This window comes from Neodiprion fabricii, chromosome 3, assembly GCF_021155785.1.
Source record: "Neodiprion fabricii isolate iyNeoFabr1 chromosome 3, iyNeoFabr1.1, whole genome shotgun sequence".
NCBI classification, from domain to species: Eukaryota; Metazoa; Arthropoda; class Insecta; order Hymenoptera; family Diprionidae; genus Neodiprion; species Neodiprion fabricii.
The window spans coordinates 36,165,840-36,185,375 of record NC_060241.1 but is presented as its reverse complement, the minus strand read 5'-3'; the positions used below and the strand labels follow the sequence as shown (position 1 = coordinate 36,185,375).

Sequence of the window (19,536 nt, the reverse complement as noted above, 5' to 3'; positions counted from 1 at the left end):
AGTTGACTGGCTTTTCTATTACGAAACCTAGTCACGCACCTACTTCTGACTATGACATCACGTGCCGAAGATACCACGCTCTCTACGTCGCTTGCATATGCGATACGCACTCGTACGCACCCACGCACGTGAGTTATACCAGCAGTACGTTCCATAATTCACGAATGGAATATTTCGGTGGATTATCGTCGTTGTTGTGAATTCACGGCGGGTCAAGAAAAAGATCTGTTTTCCTGTTCCAAGCTCGAATTAAGTAAATGCGTTTATTACCGCTTTTTGATAGACAAAAAAATATGTACATCACATATGGAAACACTTACACCAGATAATACACTGAGAGAAATTTTTAGTTCCGGTTACCGCTCGGTCCTTAACTATTTTCATTTTTCACCACAATCAAAAAATATAGTTATAGGTAGAAAATGAAAATTAGTTTTCTAGCTGTTACCAGAAGGTCTAGTATCCGTTACTATTCTTTCCCATTCGTTCACTATTGCTAGATTTTCTTGTAACTGTTGCGAAAATTTAACGCTTGTGCAACAATAAATTGACGTTAAAGCCTTATTCAACTAAAAAAGTGGAGTAATACTCACAAACTGATTTTGCGCTGCAATTACCAAAAAAGGATCGACAATAACGCAAAATGTTTACGCGTACCTCGTTTTTCGTAATTCCAACAATATTCAAACAGTTTTTTTAACCATACCTCTTTTACTTTACATACTTACTTTTACTGAATTTTTCTAGTTACTACAGCAAATGAAATTTTTCTCAGTGTAGAAAAATTCTTAACTTTACAAGTATATTATGTTCCATGTAGGTAATTATACCGATGAAATGGAAACTTGCGACAATATGTGCAGCGGGAAAATCAGCAGAAATTGTGTGTAAAAGAACAAGTAGATCCTCAAGTGCCGACAAGTTTGCCCTTAGCTGACATCTGGCTTTTTCGGCACGATGCCATCTGCTTCCAGGGTCTCTCTGAGGACGTGCTTCTTGATTTTTCCGCTGGTCGTTTTCGGGAATTCCTCGGTCAAATGGACGTATCTCGGAATCTTGAAGTGCGCTATTCTCCCCCTTCCGTATTCCTTGATGTCCTGAGGCGTCAGGCCGACAACACCCGGCTTCACGCGAACGCAGGCGCAGACATCCTCGCCAAGACGGTCGTCATGAACTCCGAAGACATGGGCCTCCAAGACTGCCGGATGGGTCTCGAGGAACTCTTCAATCTCCTGCAAGACTTTAATCTTCAATCCCAGCGAAGAATCGTGCACGAATCGGGAAAAGTCTGTCAGCAAATTACGGAAAAACGCTGGAGCATTGCTTAAGCGAAACTGTTTCCCAATTCGTAATCCGGAAATGAACTTTGGTGAAGCGCGACAAATCGGACGCGGTTCGCATTCGAAATAGCGATCGAGCGTTGCCGGTGCTCACACTGTATCGGTATCGTTCGGGTTCATCGATTACGGGTGCTTCGCGACATAAATAAAATATCACTCCGTAGCACCACGCAAAGGCTTTCCAAACCAACATGCATCAAAACTCTGAAGACGCTGACTACGCACCTTCGGAAATATGTTTTCACCGCCCCTGATCAGCATGTCCTTGAGCCTGCCGATGATCCGACCGTAGCCATCCGGCCGCAGAACAAACTGATCCCCCGTTTTCAGCCAGCCGTCATCGGTCTTGGTCTTCCTGGTGTTCTCCTCGTCTCCCCAGTAACCGATCATCGTATGATAGCCGCGAGTCCAGAGTTCTCCGGGTGTTCCGAAAGGAACGGGAACTCCATTCTCGTCGACCACCTGCGGTGCAAGGTACATATGGTCACGTGTGCACGACGTAAACACTGCAAGACCGGTTATTCACCACCAAACTATTTGAACCAAGATCGATTTTCCAATTTCGCACATTCCGATCGTTAGTCGGTCGTTTCTGCTTTTCCCTTTTCTTTCTAATTTTCAATTCGAGTTTTGAGAATGATAAATTAACGCGGTCTATGCTGTCAGCATGCAAATTCAGATGATTACAACGTACCTCCACACGGAGTTATGAATGAAAAGCCAAAAAAATAGCGATCTTTACTCACGGTCAATGACTATGATTACACGAAATTCGTCACCGTCCTGCCGTTTAGCGAGCTCAAGTTCAAATGTGTGTTTGAGCAGTTGTCAAATACTCAAATCTATAGGTTCCTTTTTTTCTATTCGAAGCGCAGTATATTCACCTGGACTTCGGTATGATCCGATAAGTATCCAACGGTCGTTTCGGCAATTTCTCTGGGCGTGTTCAGCAGCGTCTGGAAGTTCATGCAAGTGGTCTCGGACAATCCGTATATCGACTGTAATTAGAGAGAAGAAGAAAAGTCGTCAGTCCGATGGTTAGAGGGATCTAAATCCATGTTAACGTTATTTTTCGAATCGTTAAAATTGGTGTGGCGATTTACAGATGAAGAAGTTCCGCGGCACGTGCCCAGCCTGCGGGCTGCTGATTACGCAACAAATGTTTTCATTGCCGCGTTTTAAAAAGACTGGCGCTTCGGCAATTTGAGTCAATGCAAACCGATGTAAAAGCAAGTCCAAAATAGCATCTCAAGGCTGCGAGGCTCGTTAGGCGGTCGCCGCAGCTTCGCTACCAATTCCTACATCTTCACTATTTTCATGTTATCAGTCTCCTGCGCGTTTGGCAGACCTCGGAGTCGATTGAACTAATTTTAACCTAAATGGTCAATGTCATGCCGCAGACCACTAGCTGGCCCTTGAATTCACTCTCGAACGAATTCGTCGACTATTACTTTCATTCGTAATTGGCCATACATCGAGCGATACTATGTGCATACACTTTATTAGCAAAGCCGGAAGTAGTCCGTGAAGTCGTCCTTCACATTCGCGGTATCGGAGAATCATCAGTTTCCGATGGTTCCGAAGTAACCAAATGATTTCCCCGGTTCAATGGCTTCCTTTGAATTTCAATCTTTCAACTCGCGGAGAACGAACAAGAACCAAGAGCGAGTATCGCATCTTAACGTGCAGAAGAGACCCGGTAATTTAAATGTTTCCGTTTGGTTGGTGTCAGACAAAGTTCCCATTGAGTGAATACTTAAGTGACGAAATTTTTGCCAAGTCTTATAATGTTTCAGTACATCTGCAGTTAACCCAGCAAACGGAAGTCAGTTTCCCGGACTAGGGAATAAATATTTACTTGATCATTTTTGAACAGTTCTGATCATGCTTCCGGTATCCTGACTTTAACCATCTCACCTGCTAGGTAGATGTGCAAACACCGTTGACCTGCAAAGAACCAATCACCTCGGGTAAAAATTTGCATTCATGAATCAATTTATCGAGCGCCCACGGGTCTCGCCGCATCGACGCTCCATGTGTGGGAGGACTGTTACGCAGCCTCTACACACACGCGCATGCGATGCTCTTGCTTACCAGGCAGCCGCGGGTTGTTCGACTCCGATGCATCCCGCTTCCCGCGAAAGATCTTCGCATAGATAGGAATGAATGACCGAGTCATTGGCCTCGCCCTACCACACGTCGACCCCTTTCCTCATTGCCGACTCTAACCGGCGTTACTTTTGCCACATAACCACTTCAAAGTGGACGCCGTAAGGCCACGTGCACCTCCGAGGTAAGTGCCACGCTGCTGGCGAGATAAGGGCCCGATGCTTTGATCGTTCGGGTCAGGTAATTAGAATCGGGACCTTTTTACAGATCGAGCTTTTAACTCCGTCAGCTCGCGAGGCTTGGAGTTCGAGAAGAAACAGAATTGATCCGAGCTCCCATGAATGGGATTCGTTCACGTTCGGAAGCATATTATGTCCACGTAAAACCAGATCGAGCAGCGAAACGGCGAGACGACACTAATGTCTAAGTCTCTTACCTACCTTCATGAAGTCAAACCCGAACGTTTCTCTAGCTCTCCTGAAGAGGTCCGGCGATGCTGGAGAGCCGCCGGTCAGACCGATCGAAATCTCGCCAATCGGAGCCTTCAGCTCTTGCTGCGTGCTCACTAAATCCACCTGAAACAATCGTGTTAATGTGTTGCCGTTCCCTACGCACCGAATTAATCTCCTACTTTCGCCTTACCCACATCGTAGGAGTTCCGTATATCACTGTACATTTCTCTCTGGCAATGGCATTCACCGATTCCTTAGAGTTGAAGGATTGTCCAGCAAGGATGACCGTCGCTCCACAATGTAGACTCGTCACTTGTCCCATGTTCAGAGCAAACGCATGGAAATACGGAACGTTCAGACAGATCTTATGGTGCCTGTCATTGAGCCTAAACCTCTCAACAGCCTACGCAAGAAATAAAACGAGAAGTTTACGATGATACCGTGATTAGGTTTATTCTTCATACCTGGAAACCGGTTTTGACTTCTATTTGAGACCTGTGATCTTTCCATCAGAGATTCACATGGCCAACGAAATTATCGCTCAATTTGCAGTTGTACGAAACGAAAATGTAAATAATTTAAATCAGTACTAGGTATAATATCCATGAGCTGTCAATCAACGCGGCGACGGTACAAAACATCGTTTTCACATTTTGGCGGAAAAATAAAACACTGCCGATGTCCACTAGAAATGTATCACGAGCTGTTGAAAATGCGCTACGTCATGTATGTAGATCTCTACGTTAATTATAAAGGTGAACGATACCATCCTTATCAGTGCACAATGATAATTACCGTGATAATTCCGAGTTCTGAAAAACATTGAGAAGTTACTCTCACGAGTCCAGCATGCGCAGGCTGTTGCGATAAAAGCACGAAACGACCAAGTTTTCACCTTCCGTGTGCAGATCTACTTTTGCAACTGGTTCTACTGCGATAATTGTTGTGTGAAGAAAAAATGGACTCTTGTCTGATCCGTCCTTATTTCTTTGTTTCATTTTTTTAACCCTGCCTGCACGATAGCTATAATGTGCGGATCTGCATGTTAGACCGTTTAAATGCATGACAGAAGTGCAGAATTTGCCTCGATGTACCGTCACGACTGATTTTGTAAAAGGTCAAAACGGTCGCCAAACGTAGCTTGACGCGTCATCGCAATTTTCATTCGTTCTTTCTTTGCCGTCAGTTCTATACGATGCAGTGGTTCGGTGAAAAAGGACGCAATGAAAGTCAAAGTTACGAGTTACCAGGTGAGTAAGCATATCGCTAATGCCTCGAAACGCGTCTAAAAATCATCCTCTCCCAATGAAGCACCCCCCAATCTCACCTGCCTGGAATTGTTTACGTATGATCTGTGGGCCACCTCGGGAGCTTTCGGTCGTCCAGTGGTACCGGAAGTGAATTGAATAACCATGCCGCTCCCGGGAGAGATTTCACCCTGTTCAGCACCGATGGCTTCCACTTCAATGCTGCTGGCCAGGGACTCGACGTCGACGAATCTCCTGGTGCCACTGTGATGGATGAAATTTTTTAGGAAAAATTAATTAAAATCCACTCACGAAAGTTAATCCCGAGTGTTATTCTTCACATCTATATGCAATCTGCGAGTATAATTTGAACGAATAATTTTTCGTACTTTTTTTTCTTTGAAGTATATTTAGTCTTCCGCAGTGATCACAGAGCTTGATAAACTTCGGCCGTCCCGTTTGTCCATTAGATTAATTAAACTATGCGCGGTTAATGACGTACTGAAAGCAGAGAAAAAAAAAACTCAATCACGACTGCCTGAATTCAGACACGCATTTCACGAGGTAACTAGGCTGAATATTAAAATCCAACCTCTCATCTCGATACGAATCGATTTCTTTGAAACAGTGTCTACCAAACTAATTTACAATTAAACCGCTGCGACGAGCAGTAGGGGAAAGAAATTACAATACATTTTCCTACGCATCGCAACGTTTCTTTCACGCCTGCTCAATCGTTACGGGAATTGAATCGAACCGAAAAACTTTATTTGCATCATGACATTGATGTTCTTTACAAAGACTGACGTTCGATTCAGTTTCGTTCAACATTTTTCGCGAGATATTAGTTGATTGACTCAATCCACTGATTAGGGTTGGGCTAAGGCTCCTGATGTTTGATAAAATAGAAATTAGGCCGATGTCTGTAACGATATCATTTAAATACGCACGGATAAGGAACAAGAATTTAGGGGAGAATCCCTGACAAGTACGCGAAGTACTGAAAAATTGTCGGATATTAGAAACGCCGTTTATTGCAAAAAAGCTTATCTAAGCGCAAAGCAGGTGAACGCCAACCGGAAGTTGCCCAACGCCTACCTTTGACCTCTCTAATATATGGGTATTAAGTCGGTATACATCAACTGCTTATTTGTCGATACGAGTAAAAATCACTTTAAAAAATAGACTCTGTTTTTCCGATAATTTAAATTTAACGCATTTTCGTGTAGCCGTCTCTTTGGCAGGGAATTTTCATTAATCCTAGTCAACGCCAAATATACTGTGAAGTGGACTGGATCCCATTTGATATTTACCTTAAATAAATATCGATCAAAACCTGGTGCCGCTGAACACCGCAATTGTAAGCTAAAAGCCGAAAGGCTATAAAAGAATGAAATAATGAAGCTGCTACGAATCTAAATTGCGTGCGATTTTCTGAACTACGCGTAGACGAGAAAAAAAAAACTAATTTCGTCGCTATGAATTCTGCCTTCGAGTATAACGCGTATTGTACATATACTCATCAAATTCAAACATATTCTGCTGAATCGTAATTATAAACTCCTCAAGTCGCAACGCTCAGTGTTTAACCTATTTTACACACATTAAAATGCGTCAGTTAAGAATCTATCTTTCAACACATCGCACACGCCAGGTTATTTGAAAAGATTACATGCTAGATCGACAACGGCCTAATACTTCTAAATTTAAGATGGAGATTCATGTCAACTTTGGATATAATGTGATGAAATCTGTATAACACACGACCAAATCGCTTCGCGATAAGCGCGACTGGGCTTCGATGACATAATTCATTATCGCACAATGTTACATCAGATCAGTGAACAGCCGAAAATTTTGATAGACAGAAACGACAAATAAAGACGTTATACTTGAACTCGTAAATATTTCCATTCCTGCAGCAAAATGTTATTCGAACGGCAATTTTATCACTCTCGAGATAAGCTAATTGGACGTTAATCGTCGAACAGACCTTATGTATAGTGGAAACCACATGTAGGTACGAAGCATCGTGAATATATACCTACCTGACGTGCTTATCACCGACTATAACGATGTGTTCCAGACTTGGACATTGACTCTTCGCCCTGAGTAGCATTTCCGGATAATTCTGAGTCTTGAAACTATCCGCTGCAACGACAGCCCTGGTCCCGACTTTGTTGATGCCGTATATCAACTCGTTCAGCTGATCCGCAGGGTTCATTCCGACCACCTTGAATCCAGCCCTGGCAATGGCCAAGAAAGCCACGCTCCACTCGATGGAATTGGGGCTCCAAATTCCAACTCTGTCGCCCCTCTTCAAGCCCAGCTTTTTCAACCCTGCGGCAAATTTGTCGGCCCTTTTTCGAGCCTCCGAAAATGTCATCCGCATGTTTTGATGGACGGATACAACGCTTTCTCTGTTAGGAAATCTCTCTGCTGCCACGTCGAGCAGCTGGCCCACTGTTTTCTCGAGCAACGGATAGGAGCCCGGATTCGATATGTAAGAGGTTCCATTTTCGCCGAAAGCTGACGTCGATCGACATCGTCTGCTCGGTGATTTCTTCCACGCGTCTGCTACGTTTGAAAAGGAATGAAAATAACTGATAATCCGAGACGGCGATCCATCACCTTGGCTTATAATAGATAGCACGATCGCCTTATCCAACAATACAAGTCGGAGAGGCTTGTTAAGCTTACCAAAAGAAACTGCGGAGATGAAGCCTGACCTGGAGTCAAACCTTGTGTTACCAAATGCCTTTGGAATACTGGCTCTTAATCGTATCATAACTATGTCGAGTCTCACAGTAAATGAGCAAAAACTGATACGACAACTGCACGGTTGAAGCAACCTGGTGTATCAAAACTTATCGCGTACCGTCTAGTATTGCACTGTTCGTCTATAGAAATTAGAATGACAACATCGATGCATGAAAATGCGAAATAAAAGTAGGGAAGGGGAGGCGTCAGAAATCCCTATTTGGACTGACGAGTGTATCGTATCGTCTCTAGGACTTATCAAACGAGCTGGGCAGTAAAAAACTTTGTGGAGGTGCAACCAATGTCGAGCGATAAACTCTGGCCGTTAGATAACACTGATACCCGTACCAAGAATGTTGGTTCGCCTACTTCCTACGATTCCTGCTATCCTGATGCTTGATGTATATTTATGTCGAAGGAGAACCAAGTAGACGATATTTTCTTGTTACTTGGCAGTTGGCAGATATTTTCGATGTTGAAACGTAAGACGGTTCTTGGTAAAATTTTTTCTTACAAATCGGATTCGACGTTAGTAATCTTTAATTACAACGTGATACTTTTTTATACCAACTCACGTTTCACGTCGAGAATATATTGGCCAATTGTTATTTATACGGTGATCCTCAAACGTATTAAAAATAAAAATGAATGATAAGATACTGGAGAAAATCCTTGCATGCTAGGGAAACTACCGGACATTCAAAACATATTACTCGTTTTTATTCGGCTCTACTTCTTCAATTTTTATTATTTTATTGACATTACACGATTTGTGTAACAAAGTTACAACTTCAGTCTAAACAAACTTGCGAATTAGCTTGGCAACTTCGAGCGTGGAATATGGGAGGCAGCCGTGAACTCTTCCATTGCAATACAATGACAAACTGTTAGATCATGCACCTTGTAAACCAAGTGGTAAGTGGGCCAAAACCTTGAATCTAAGTGGTAGGTTTCATTTGTGACCGTCAACCGGAAAGTATTGATTATTGATCATTTTACAATAGATGGAGCCACCAGTGCTGTAAGTACAATTCCTTTTCCTGTACTCATTGGTACTCATTAAAATTGCGTATAGTCTATGGCCTTACACACTCCTCCACTACCACCATGTCCATCTCAGGCGTGATATTTTTTTATAATTGCAATGTTCCACCGCCATTTTGGTGCTCTAGCATACGTGGTATGTTATGCTCCCCCTCTTCTTTTCATGGCTGTTAATTCACAAAGAAAGCATGACTAAAACTTGATTTAACTTTCCAAGCGATATACAAGCAGTGCGTACTGTCTGTGCCTTAGACGCCCAACTATAAGCGTGCTACCGAACCTTGCTGCCGATAATCGTATAAGAAATCTTTACATGTAAGCGTATTCAAGTACAATACGATACAGATGATTATGGTATAGTACAAGTAGTGTGTGTAGAACTATTGTATAATACTAGCAATTCTCGAAATTATAGTTTCGAAAATATAAAGGTTGACAGACGAACGCAACATCAGTCCTCCTTCGCCGATCCATTTCGAATTCCTGCCTGCTTGACCCGCAGCCCGTTGGTCGTGCCTCGTACCAGGGTGACTTGGTTAGCCTCTGATTTGGGATTGAAGAAAATTTTTTCCAACACAACGAATGGTGATTCGAAGAATAAGGTGAAAACAAAAACCGTGACGATTGAAAGCGCCAAATTAATCAAATACTCATGAATCTGCAAAGAGATGGATTGAATTTAATATGAGCAATTCGAAGAACAAAAGATGTAGAAAAAAAACTTACAATCAAAGAATTCGAAAATACCACAGGAGTCCGGCGGCCGAATTCCTCACATGTTGGATAAAGAAATGCACCAAATAAGTGGAATATGACAACCGACTGAGCGGCCGAAAGAACGACAAGGACAAAAAGCTGTTAACGGGACCTGAAATATCGTTGATAAAATCTTACGTCTCACCAATGTACCGTATTATCTGACTAGAGTTCCATTCATCTGCATCAGGATCCTTCAAGCAAGGTACGTTACAGTGTTCTGTAATTCAGCGCAGCTTTCCATCCACAAAAATCAAACGGATACTTGCCTCCATATCCGTAAGTACATGCATAAATGATCCAAGCAATGGCAATCGACCAACACGGGCGTAACGTAAGTGCGAGTACAACTTCTAATACACGGTTGTACGCAAGAGCATTGTTTTAATTGAAATGAGTAGCACACATACAAAATAGGAGAAGAACGGAGGTTGCAACCCAGTTGATCCATACGTTCACCTGAAAATCGGAAAATGTCTCGATATTAAACGATCAGTTGTCCATCGAAATAGGATTGGAATTGCTTGTAATGCGAAAACTTTGCCTGAAATACCTTCGTAAGTTGCCTCTTCTTGGTCGCTACATCGTAACCCAAGAACATTCCGAGAAAGTAGGCGCTGGCTCGATTGTAAGCCGGTATGTGGAAATTAGGAAAGTCACTACTGACTATTTTTCTAAAGTGGAAATAACTATTACAGACATCTTCTTTTCGACAAACAATGTATATTTCAATAATATTCACTCAATAATCAAAATAATCAAAACATCGATGACTGACACAGGCCAAAAGTCAATAAAAACTGTAGAATGTCACGAGTGTGCCGCGGCAGCTGGTACGTACAAAGCAATACGTTTTGGCATAAAATATGTGTCATCAGTTTGGTACATTGTTTGACTGGTAGATGCGAGCATGCTATTGGCTTTCTCTTATGTGTGGCTTTACCGAAGAAGCGTAGATCCTGCACCGGTTTCGTGTCGTAAATAAAATATCACTCTGTAGCACCACGCAAAGGCTTTCCAAATCCCCATGCACCAAAACTCTGCAGACGCTGCCTACGCACCTTCGGAAATATGTTTACACCGCCCCTAATCAGTACCAGCAAACTATTTTAACCAAGATCGATTTTCCAATTTTGCGCATTCCAACCGTTATTCGGTCGTTTCTGCTTTCCCCTTTTCTTTCTAATTTTCAATTCAAGTTTTGAGAATGATCAATTAACGTGGTCTATGCTATCAGCATCAAAATTCAGACGATTATAACATATGTCCACACAGATTAATGAATTAAAAATCAAAAAGATAGCGATTTTTACTCGTGGGCAGTGACTACGACTATGGTACCTACATGAAATTGGTCACCATCTTGCTGCTTAGCAAGCTCAAGTTGAAATTTGTGTTTGAGCAGTTATTAACTGGTCAAATTCTCAAATCTACAAAGAGGTTTGTTTCATTTTGAAGAGGAATTTAGTCACCTGGACTTCGGTGTGATTCGATAACTGTCCAACGTTCTTTTCGACAATTTCTCCGGGCGTGTTTAGCAGTGTCTGCAAGCTCATGAACGTGGTTCCGGACAATCCGTATATCGACTGTAATTAGAGAGAAGAAGAAAAGTCGTCAGTCCGATGGTTAGAGGGATCTAAATCCATGTTAACGTTATTTTTCGAATCGTTAAAATTGGTGTGGCGATTTACAGATGAAAAAGTTCTGCGGCACGTGCCCAGCCTGCGGGTTGCTGATTACGCAACGAATGTTTTCATTGCCGCGTTTTAAAAAGACTGGCGCTTCGGCAATTTGAATCAATGCAAACCGATGTGAAAGCAAGTCCAAAATAGCATCTCAAGGCTATGAGGCTCGTTTGGTGGTCGCTGCAACTTCTCTACCAATTCCTACATCTTCACTCTTTTCATATTATCAGTCTTCTGCGCGTTTGGCACACCTCCGAGTCAATTAACTAATTTTAACCTACATGGTCAGTGTCATGGTGTAGGCCACTAAATGGCTCTTGAACTCAGTCTCGAACGAATGATTCGACTGGAACTTTCATTCGTAATTGGCCATGCATCGAGCGATAACTGCGTGCACGCACCTTATTAACAAGGTCAGAAGTGGTCCGCAAAGTCGTCCTTCACATTCGCGGTATCGGAGAATCATCAGTTTGCCATAGTTGCAAAGTAACCAAGTAATTTCCCCGCCTCACTTGCTTCCTTTGAATTTCAGTCTTTTAACCCGTGGAGAACGATCAAGAATCAAGAGCGAGTCTCGCATCGTAACGTGGATAAGAGACCCGGAAATTTAAATGTTTCCATTTGGTTGGCGAAAGACAAGGTTCCCATTGAGCGAATACTTAAGTGACGCAATTTTTGCCGAGTCTTAAATTCTTCAGCAAGCCTACAGCTAACCCAGCAAACGAAAGTCGCTTTTTCAGACTGGAACGTATGTGGGCAGTGCGGGGGCGTGGAAAATTACTCGATCATCTCCGATCAGTTCTGCTCCTGTTTCCGGTATCGTTATACAACTTCATTCGCCTCACGTGCTGGGCAGATGTACGAACACGGTTTACATGTAAGGAACCAATCACCTCGGGTAAAAATTTGCATTCAAGAATCAATTTATCGATCGCCCACGGGTCTCGCCGCATCGACGCTCCATGTGTGGGAGGATTGTTACGCAGCCTCTACACACACGCGCATGCGATGCTCTTGCTTACCAGGCAGCCGCGGGTTGTTCGACTCCGATGCATCCCGCTTCCCGCGAAAGATCTTCGCATAGATAGGAATGAATGACCGAGTCATTGGCCTCGCCCTACCACACGTCGACCCCTTTCCTCATTGCCGACTCTAACCGGCGTTACTTTTGCCACATAACCACTTCAAAGTGGACGCCGTAAGGCCACGTGCACCTCCGAGGTAAGTGCCACGCTGCTGGCGAGATAAGGGCCCGATGCTTTGATCGTTCGGGTCAGGTAATTAGAATCGGGACCTTTTTACAGATCGAGCTTTTAACTCCGTCAGCTCGCGAGGCTTGGAGTTCGAGAAGAAACAGAATTGATCCGAGCTCCCATGAATGGGATTCGTTCACGTTCGGAAACATATTATGTCCACGTGAATCCAGATCGAGCAGCGAAACGGCGAGGCGACACTAATGTGTAAGTCTCTTACCTACCTTCATGAAGTCAAACCCGAAAGTTTCTCTAGCTCTCCTGAAGAGGTCCGGCAATGCTGGAGAGCCGCCGGTCAGACCGATCGAAATCTTGCCAATCGGAGCCTTCAGCTCTTGCTGCGTGCTCACTAAATCCACCTGAAACAATCGGGTTAATGTGTTGCCGTTCCCTACGCACCGAATTAATCTCCTACTTTCGCCTTACCCACATCGTAGGAGTTCCGTACATTTCTCTCTGGCAATGGCATTCACCGATTCCTTAGAGTTGAAGGATTGTCCAGCACGCATGACCGTCGTTCCACATTGCCGACTCGTCGCTCGTCCCATGTTCAGACCAAACGCATGGAAATACGGAACGTCTAGACAGATCCGATGGTGCATGTCACTCAGCATACACCTCTGAACAGCCTGCCAAGGAAATAAGACGAGAAATTTACGTTTATACCGTGATTGGGTTTATTCTTCCAATTTGAAAACCGGTTTTGATTCGAAATTGACACCTGTCATCTTTCATTAAGAGATTAAAATGGCGAAATTAACGGGTAATTTGCAGTTATGCGAAGTGACAATGTAAATCGTGTACCAGGTCCCTCAGTACAAGGTATAATATCGATGAGCTGTCAATCAGAATTACAAAACACCGTTTGAACATTCTGGAAAAAAGAAACATTGCTGATGTTCACTAGAACTATGTCAAGGACTTTTCAAAATAGGCCACGTCATGTATGTATAGGCCTCTACGTTGATAATGAAGCTTGGTGAGAACCATCGTTATCAGCGAACAATGCTAATTACCGTGATAATTCCGAGTCCTGAGAAATCTTGAAAGATTACGCTCGTGACTGAAGCATACACAGTCTGTTGTGATCAAAGCACGAAGCGAATAAGTTTTCGCCTTCCGTGTGCAGATGCACTTTTGCAACTGGTTGTGCCGCGATAATTCTTGTGAGAAAAAAGAATTTACGTTTATCTGATTCCTACCTATTTCTTTGTTTAAGTTTTTCAGCCATGCCTGCGAGTTGGTTATAATGTGCGGGCTGCATTACAAATCGTTCGAATGCATGCTGAAAAATCATAACCGAGGTACAGAATTTGCCAGGATGTACCGTCGCGACTGACTTTGTAGAAGGTCAAAAAAGTCGCCAAACCTAACTTGACGCGTCACCGCAATTTCCATTCATTCTTTCGTTGCCGTCGTTTCTATACGACGTAGTTGTTCAGCAAAAAACGTATACAATGAAAGTTAAAGTTACGAGTCACCAGGTGAGTAAGCATATCGCTAATACCTCGAAACGCGTCTAAAAATCATCCTCTCCCAATGAAGCACCCCCCAATCTCACCTGCCTGGAATTGTTTACGTATGATCTGTGGGCCACCTCGGGAGCTTTCGGTCGTCCAGTGGTACCGGAAGTGAATTGAATAACCATGCCGCTCTCGGGAGAGATTTCACCCTGTTTAGCACCGATGGCTTCCACTTCTATGTTGCTGGCCAGGGACTCGACGTCGACGAATCTCCTGGTGCCACTGTGATGGATGAAATTTTTTAGAAAAAATTAATTAAAATCCACTCACGAAAGTTAATCCCGAGTGTTATTCTTCACATCTATATGTAATCTGCGTGTGTAATTTGAACGAATAATTGTTCAAACTTTCATTCTTGGAAGCATATTTACCCTTCCGCGATGATTACAGAGCTTGATAAAGTTCGGCCGCCCCGTTTGTCCATTAGATTAATTAAACTATGCGTGGTTCATGGCGTCGCAATGAGAGCAGAAAATACAAACTATCATGACTGCCCGGATTCAGTCACGCGTTTTACAATTGTACTAGGCTGAATATTAAATTCCAACCCCTCATCGTGATACCAATCGATTTCTCTGAAACAGTGCTTCCCCAGCGAGTTAAACAGCTGCGAAAAGCGGTGAGGGAAAGAAATTCCGAGACATTTTCCTGCGCACCGCAAAGTTTCTTTCACGCCTGATTAGTCGTCACGGAAATTGAATCGGGCCGGAAATTTTTATTTGCATCACGACCTTGATATTCTTTTCTCAAAGACTGACGTTGATTTGTGCAGGGGATACAGGTTGGGAATCACTGAGCCATAAAGTTATGCACCCCCAAATTTTCCCGCATAAAAAATCAACCCTTCCTGCGATATGTATGACGTGGTAATAAATTATGCTCGGCTTTGGTTTTACTTTTACTACGTGGCTCGCCGAGTCAGTTTAGTTCAACATTTTTCGCTAGATATTAGTTGATTGACTCAATCTACTGATTATCAGGGTTGGGCAAAAGCCCCTGCAGCATGATAAAATAGAAATCAGGCCAATGTCTGTAACGACGTCATTTAGTTACGCACCAATAAGGAATAAAAATTAGAGGGAGAATCCCTGAGAAGTATATGAACTAGTGAAATATTGCCGGATATTAGAAACACCGTTTATTGCAAAAAGGCTCATCGAACCGTGAAGCAGGCAAACGCCAACCGGAAGTTTCCCAAGGCTTACTTCAAGCCTGTGTAACACACGTGTATGAAGTCGGTCTACATCAACTGCTTGTTTGTCAAAATGAAATAAAATTGCTTCGCAAAAATTGACTCTGCTTTTCCGCTAATTTAAGTTGATTGCATTTTCGTGCAGCCATCTCTTTGGCTGGGAATTTTCATTGATCCTCATCAAGGCGAAACCTGCTGTGAAGTTAACTGGATCCTATTTGATATTAACCTTGAATAAATATCGATCCAATCTTGGTGCTGTCGAACAACGCAGCTGTAAGCTGAAAGCGAAAGGGCTATAAAAGAATTGGATAATCAAGTTAATTACGAATTTAAATTCTATACCACTTCCTACGCTACGCGTAGAAAAAAAAAACGGTTTTCTCCGTGGCCATGAATTCTGGCGATGCGTAACGTCTCTTATACATACACTCAACAAGTTCAAACATATTTTACTGAATCTTAATAATAAGCTCCTCCAGTCACAACGCTTGTGTTTAACCTATTTTAGATACATTAAAATGCGTTAGCTAAAAATCTGTCTCTCGATTTATCGCACATACCCGGTTATTTGAAAAGTGTACGTGCTATCGACAACGGCCTTATACTACTAAGTTTGAGACGGAGATTCATGTCAACTTTAGGTATAATGTGATGAAATCCGTATAACACACGGTCAAATCGCGTCGCGATAAGCGTGACTGAGCTTTAATTGACATAATGCACTATCGTACAATATTACATCAGATCGGTGAACAACTTAAGACTTTATAAACAGAAGCGAAAAATTAAGACTTTATATCTAATTTCGAAAAATTTTCATTCCCGCAGTGAAACGTTGTCTAATCGGCAATTTTCTCTCTCTCAAGGTAAGCTAATTGGGTACTGAACGTCGAATGTACCTTATATATGTATAGTGGAAAACAGATGCAGGTACGAAACATCGTAAATGGGTTATTTCCGTGATGCGCTCCACAAAGACTCCGAATTATAGGCAAATCAGCGTACACGTCCACTCTAACAGTCAGATTCTGTTTCAAAAGAACGCCATCTCAGAATTTCGGTGAACAACATTGTATATCCGAAGCGATTCCCGAGGACATACGACGTTTTTGACATGAGGTTTCTTGTTGCTTTCAGCCGACGAGACTTGTACCCTGATTTGCCTGCAATTAGGAGTCGCTGTGGAACGGATCACGGAAATAATCCGGTATATACCTCACGTGCTTTTTACTGGCTATAACGATGTGTTCGGAGTTGGACACTGACTTTGAGTCTTGAAACTATCCGCTGCAATGACAGCCCTGGTCCCGACTTTGTTGATGCCGTATATCAACTCGTTCAGCTGATCCGCAGGGTTCATTCCGACCACCTTGAATCCAGCCCTGGCAATGGCCAAGAAAGCCACGCTCCACTCGATGGAATTGGGGCTCCAAATTCCAACTCTGTCGCCCCTCTTCAAGCCCAGCTTTTTCAACCCTGCGGCAAATTTGTCGGCCCTTTTTCGAGCCTCCGAAAATGTCATCCGCATGTTTTGATGGACGGATACAACGCTTTCTCTGTTAGGAAATCTCTCTGCTGCCACGTCGAGCAGCTGGCCCACTGTTTTCTCGAGCAACGGATAGGAGCCCGGATTCGATATGTAAGAGGTTCCATTTTCGCCGGAAGCTGACGTCGATCGACATCATCTGCTCTGATTTCTGTTTCTGGATCTCAATTGGCGTCACAGTGACTTTTCACGCTGTGCCGGAAAAAATATGTGGTATGTGGTGCACCCGTAAGGTGTTTTAGGCTCAGATAAAGATTTCAGTACTGAAATGATTATCTTTGCCATAAAAACATCTACTTTACAGACATGCCATAGAAAGTACTATTTCGAGCTTATCGGGAAAACGGAAACTTGGGCGTCCCTCCCAGTTACTATATTGCAAGCAAAGCAATACGCGTTACTGAATTCCTTCAAAAGTCCAATATCTACTAATATATATTTGACCCTAAAAATCCCTCTCAGCACTCTTAGAGTAACAGCGTCGACTCGATTATTGAATAATTATAGCACTAGAATCATGGCTACAGACAAAAAATATAGTATACATATCTCGAAATATTATAGCTGGTGTATTGTTAGACATGACGATTTGTACCATATGCTCAGTAACTGCCCAGCGTATAACGAAGAGAGAGCGTGATTCTCTGATGCAGACTGATGCAGACTCCAAAAAAAAAAACCAATCCATACCTTCTTGAACTACCTGTATGACCTTAATACATCGACAGCGAAGAAGCTCACTACATATATCACAGTAATATAAAACTTATTGAATACATTAATATGTAAAAGTTGATGGGTATAGAAACTCTTGACACGGAACGTAACATTATAAAGCTCACCGAAATGCATTTATGTTAAGGGATACTTCGCTCATAATAAAACAGTGTATAAATTCTGAATATTATGTGAAGCGTTTCGTGCGAATTGGAACTGGAAATATTACCGATTATAAAGCACGGGATGAGACGCTAAGCTATGGTAAGTACCTATCGCACAATACTGTGTACAATACTGTAACCCTTTTTTACAGCTCAAACCCGAGCTTGAACAAGTAAATACTACTTCTGCTACTACTTATGTCAGTTCCACTCTACTTCTACAATTTCGTCTTCCCTGACAACATGATGCCAAACTGTTACATCGTGCACTATGTAAACCACGTTAAATAATCAGCGAGTCGCGCCCCTTCGTTCTGACTCTCATTCGCTCAGCAATAAGAGGTAAATGGGCCAAAACCGTGAATCAAAGTGATACGTTCCATTTGTGAACGTCAAGCAGAAAATATGTATAAGGACATCCACGTCCAAAACGCTGTCAGTATATTTTATACCTATTATACATACATTTACAGTTCAAAGTGGACAATGTCTAGTTAGCCGCAATGCGGTTCTGCTGTGAGACCGCTATCAGACATCCGACACTAAGTCATGACCCGCAACGCAGCCATTCGAATAAAAGCCGAACTAAAAGCTGAGTTAAAAGCCAGAAAAGGCACGTGATACGCTGATAGTGTCGGACACGCAGCAGAATTTTGATGTAGAAGAACCAAATTAACCACGCCATGTGTCATGATGATATTCATATGATATTACACTCCTGTGATTCTGTTCCTCTCGTGCAAATGGACGTTGCCGCAGGGTCTGAATGAAACCAGTCAAGGCTTCGATGAGACTGATCAATTTTGACATCAGACCAGTAGCGCGTGATAGCCAAAAGAACAGAGCAAGGTAAAGACAAATCTTTTTATTGACACAGATTAGTTTTACCAGATCGAAGAGTGATTCGTGCAAAACCGTTCCCTGGCACTTGCAGACCGAGTCGAGTAAGCTCAGTTACCTGCGGATCGCTGGTTAGACGCAAGTGAGAATTGAGAAGGCGAAAGGACTGCAGGGTGTTTTTGAACTTGACTCATCGGTGAAAAATAGCGGCGCGAACAGAGATGCAAAACATGGCGAATCGCGCTCCAGACGAGGATGGAGGGCCGCCGTTCTTCGCGTGGCGTGTCGAGCAGGTCTCCTAGTCCTGCGCCGGAAGTCGCGTGTTGACGGCAACCTGCCCGCCGCCCCTTATCCCCACCGCCTTCTTACGATCCTGTGCCAACGTCTCGGTGTCGGTGCCGACTGTGTCCGTGTACGATGAAATTTGCTGCATGCACAGGTCGCCCACAACCCCAGAGGCAGCACTGCGATTGGCTGATCGGCGCCATGACGAGCTTAAAGCCACCCTCTTCTGGTGCGAGCGTCTTCAGAAAGGCGAGGACGCCCGCGACGCTAGCATCGTATCCTAGCTCTGGTGCTCGCCTGATGTTCGACGAGTGATTTATGCGGGCTTTTTGAACATCGGAAACCGTCCTTGCGAGAAACACAGGCTCGGTCCATTTTTTTTTTTACATGGAATAAAATTGTTACTTGGTTGAATATTATCTTCTCGATTTCCCCTCGTTATAGTGCTTTGTGATCTGTAACACCTTTAAAAAGTGACTTAATCTTGGTACCGTTTCTCTGTGATCTGAGTGTTCACGGAATCGACGTGGTGAACGGACGGCGCGTTATTTGCCAAGGTTTAATCCCTGGTTACGTGGCTTGATGATTAAACAACGCGTGCACATTTCAGGCGGGTTAAA

General features: G+C 43.2%; 1 protein-coding gene and 4 long non-coding RNA genes across 6 annotated transcripts; 3 read left to right on the top strand and 2 right to left on the bottom strand.

Annotated features, from left to right (window-relative positions):
- Nucleotides 1-641: 641 nt before the first annotated feature.
- LOC124178966 (medium-chain acyl-CoA ligase ACSF2, mitochondrial) lies at nucleotides 642-8,202 on the bottom strand. Of its 2 annotated transcripts, none has more exons than XM_046562851.1 (8): nucleotides 7,849-8,202; nucleotides 7,197-7,722; nucleotides 5,229-5,412; nucleotides 4,092-4,304; nucleotides 3,890-4,024; nucleotides 2,225-2,338; nucleotides 1,566-1,802; nucleotides 642-1,232 (listed from the first exon to the last, which is right to left on the bottom strand). In XM_046562851.1, the coding sequence occupies exons 1-8, from the start codon at nucleotides 7,934-7,936 to the stop codon at nucleotides 930-932; spliced, it is 1,800 nt and encodes a 599-aa protein (XP_046418807.1). In that variant the 5' UTR covers nucleotides 7,937-8,202; the 3' UTR covers nucleotides 642-929. The 2 variants fall into 2 exon arrangements, with proteins under 2 accessions (XP_046418807.1, XP_046418806.1); XM_046562850.1 differs by having other exon boundaries at nucleotides 7,197-7,725; nucleotides 7,849-8,199.
- On the top strand, nucleotides 5,082-5,469 carry LOC124178970. The gene is made up of 2 exons (XR_006869930.1): nucleotides 5,082-5,151; nucleotides 5,213-5,469. It is a non-coding gene; the product is annotated as an uncharacterized LOC124178970 (long non-coding RNA).
- A 948-nt stretch (nucleotides 8,203-9,150) lies between the features above and the next one.
- Nucleotides 9,151-9,532, top strand: LOC124178969. The gene is made up of 2 exons (XR_006869929.1): nucleotides 9,151-9,267; nucleotides 9,384-9,532. It is a non-coding gene; the product is annotated as an uncharacterized LOC124178969 (long non-coding RNA).
- A 1,733-nt stretch (nucleotides 9,533-11,265) lies between these two features.
- Nucleotides 11,266-13,150, bottom strand: LOC124178968. Its single transcript, XR_006869928.1, has 3 exons — nucleotides 13,073-13,150; nucleotides 12,871-13,005; nucleotides 11,266-11,294 (listed from the first exon to the last, which is right to left on the bottom strand). It is a non-coding gene; the product is annotated as an uncharacterized LOC124178968 (long non-coding RNA).
- Nucleotides 12,377-14,329, top strand: LOC124178967. The gene is made up of 4 exons (XR_006869927.1): nucleotides 12,377-12,614; nucleotides 12,698-12,853; nucleotides 13,866-14,130; nucleotides 14,192-14,329. It is a non-coding gene; the product is annotated as an uncharacterized LOC124178967 (long non-coding RNA).
- Nucleotides 14,330-19,536: the final 5,207 nt, after the last annotated feature.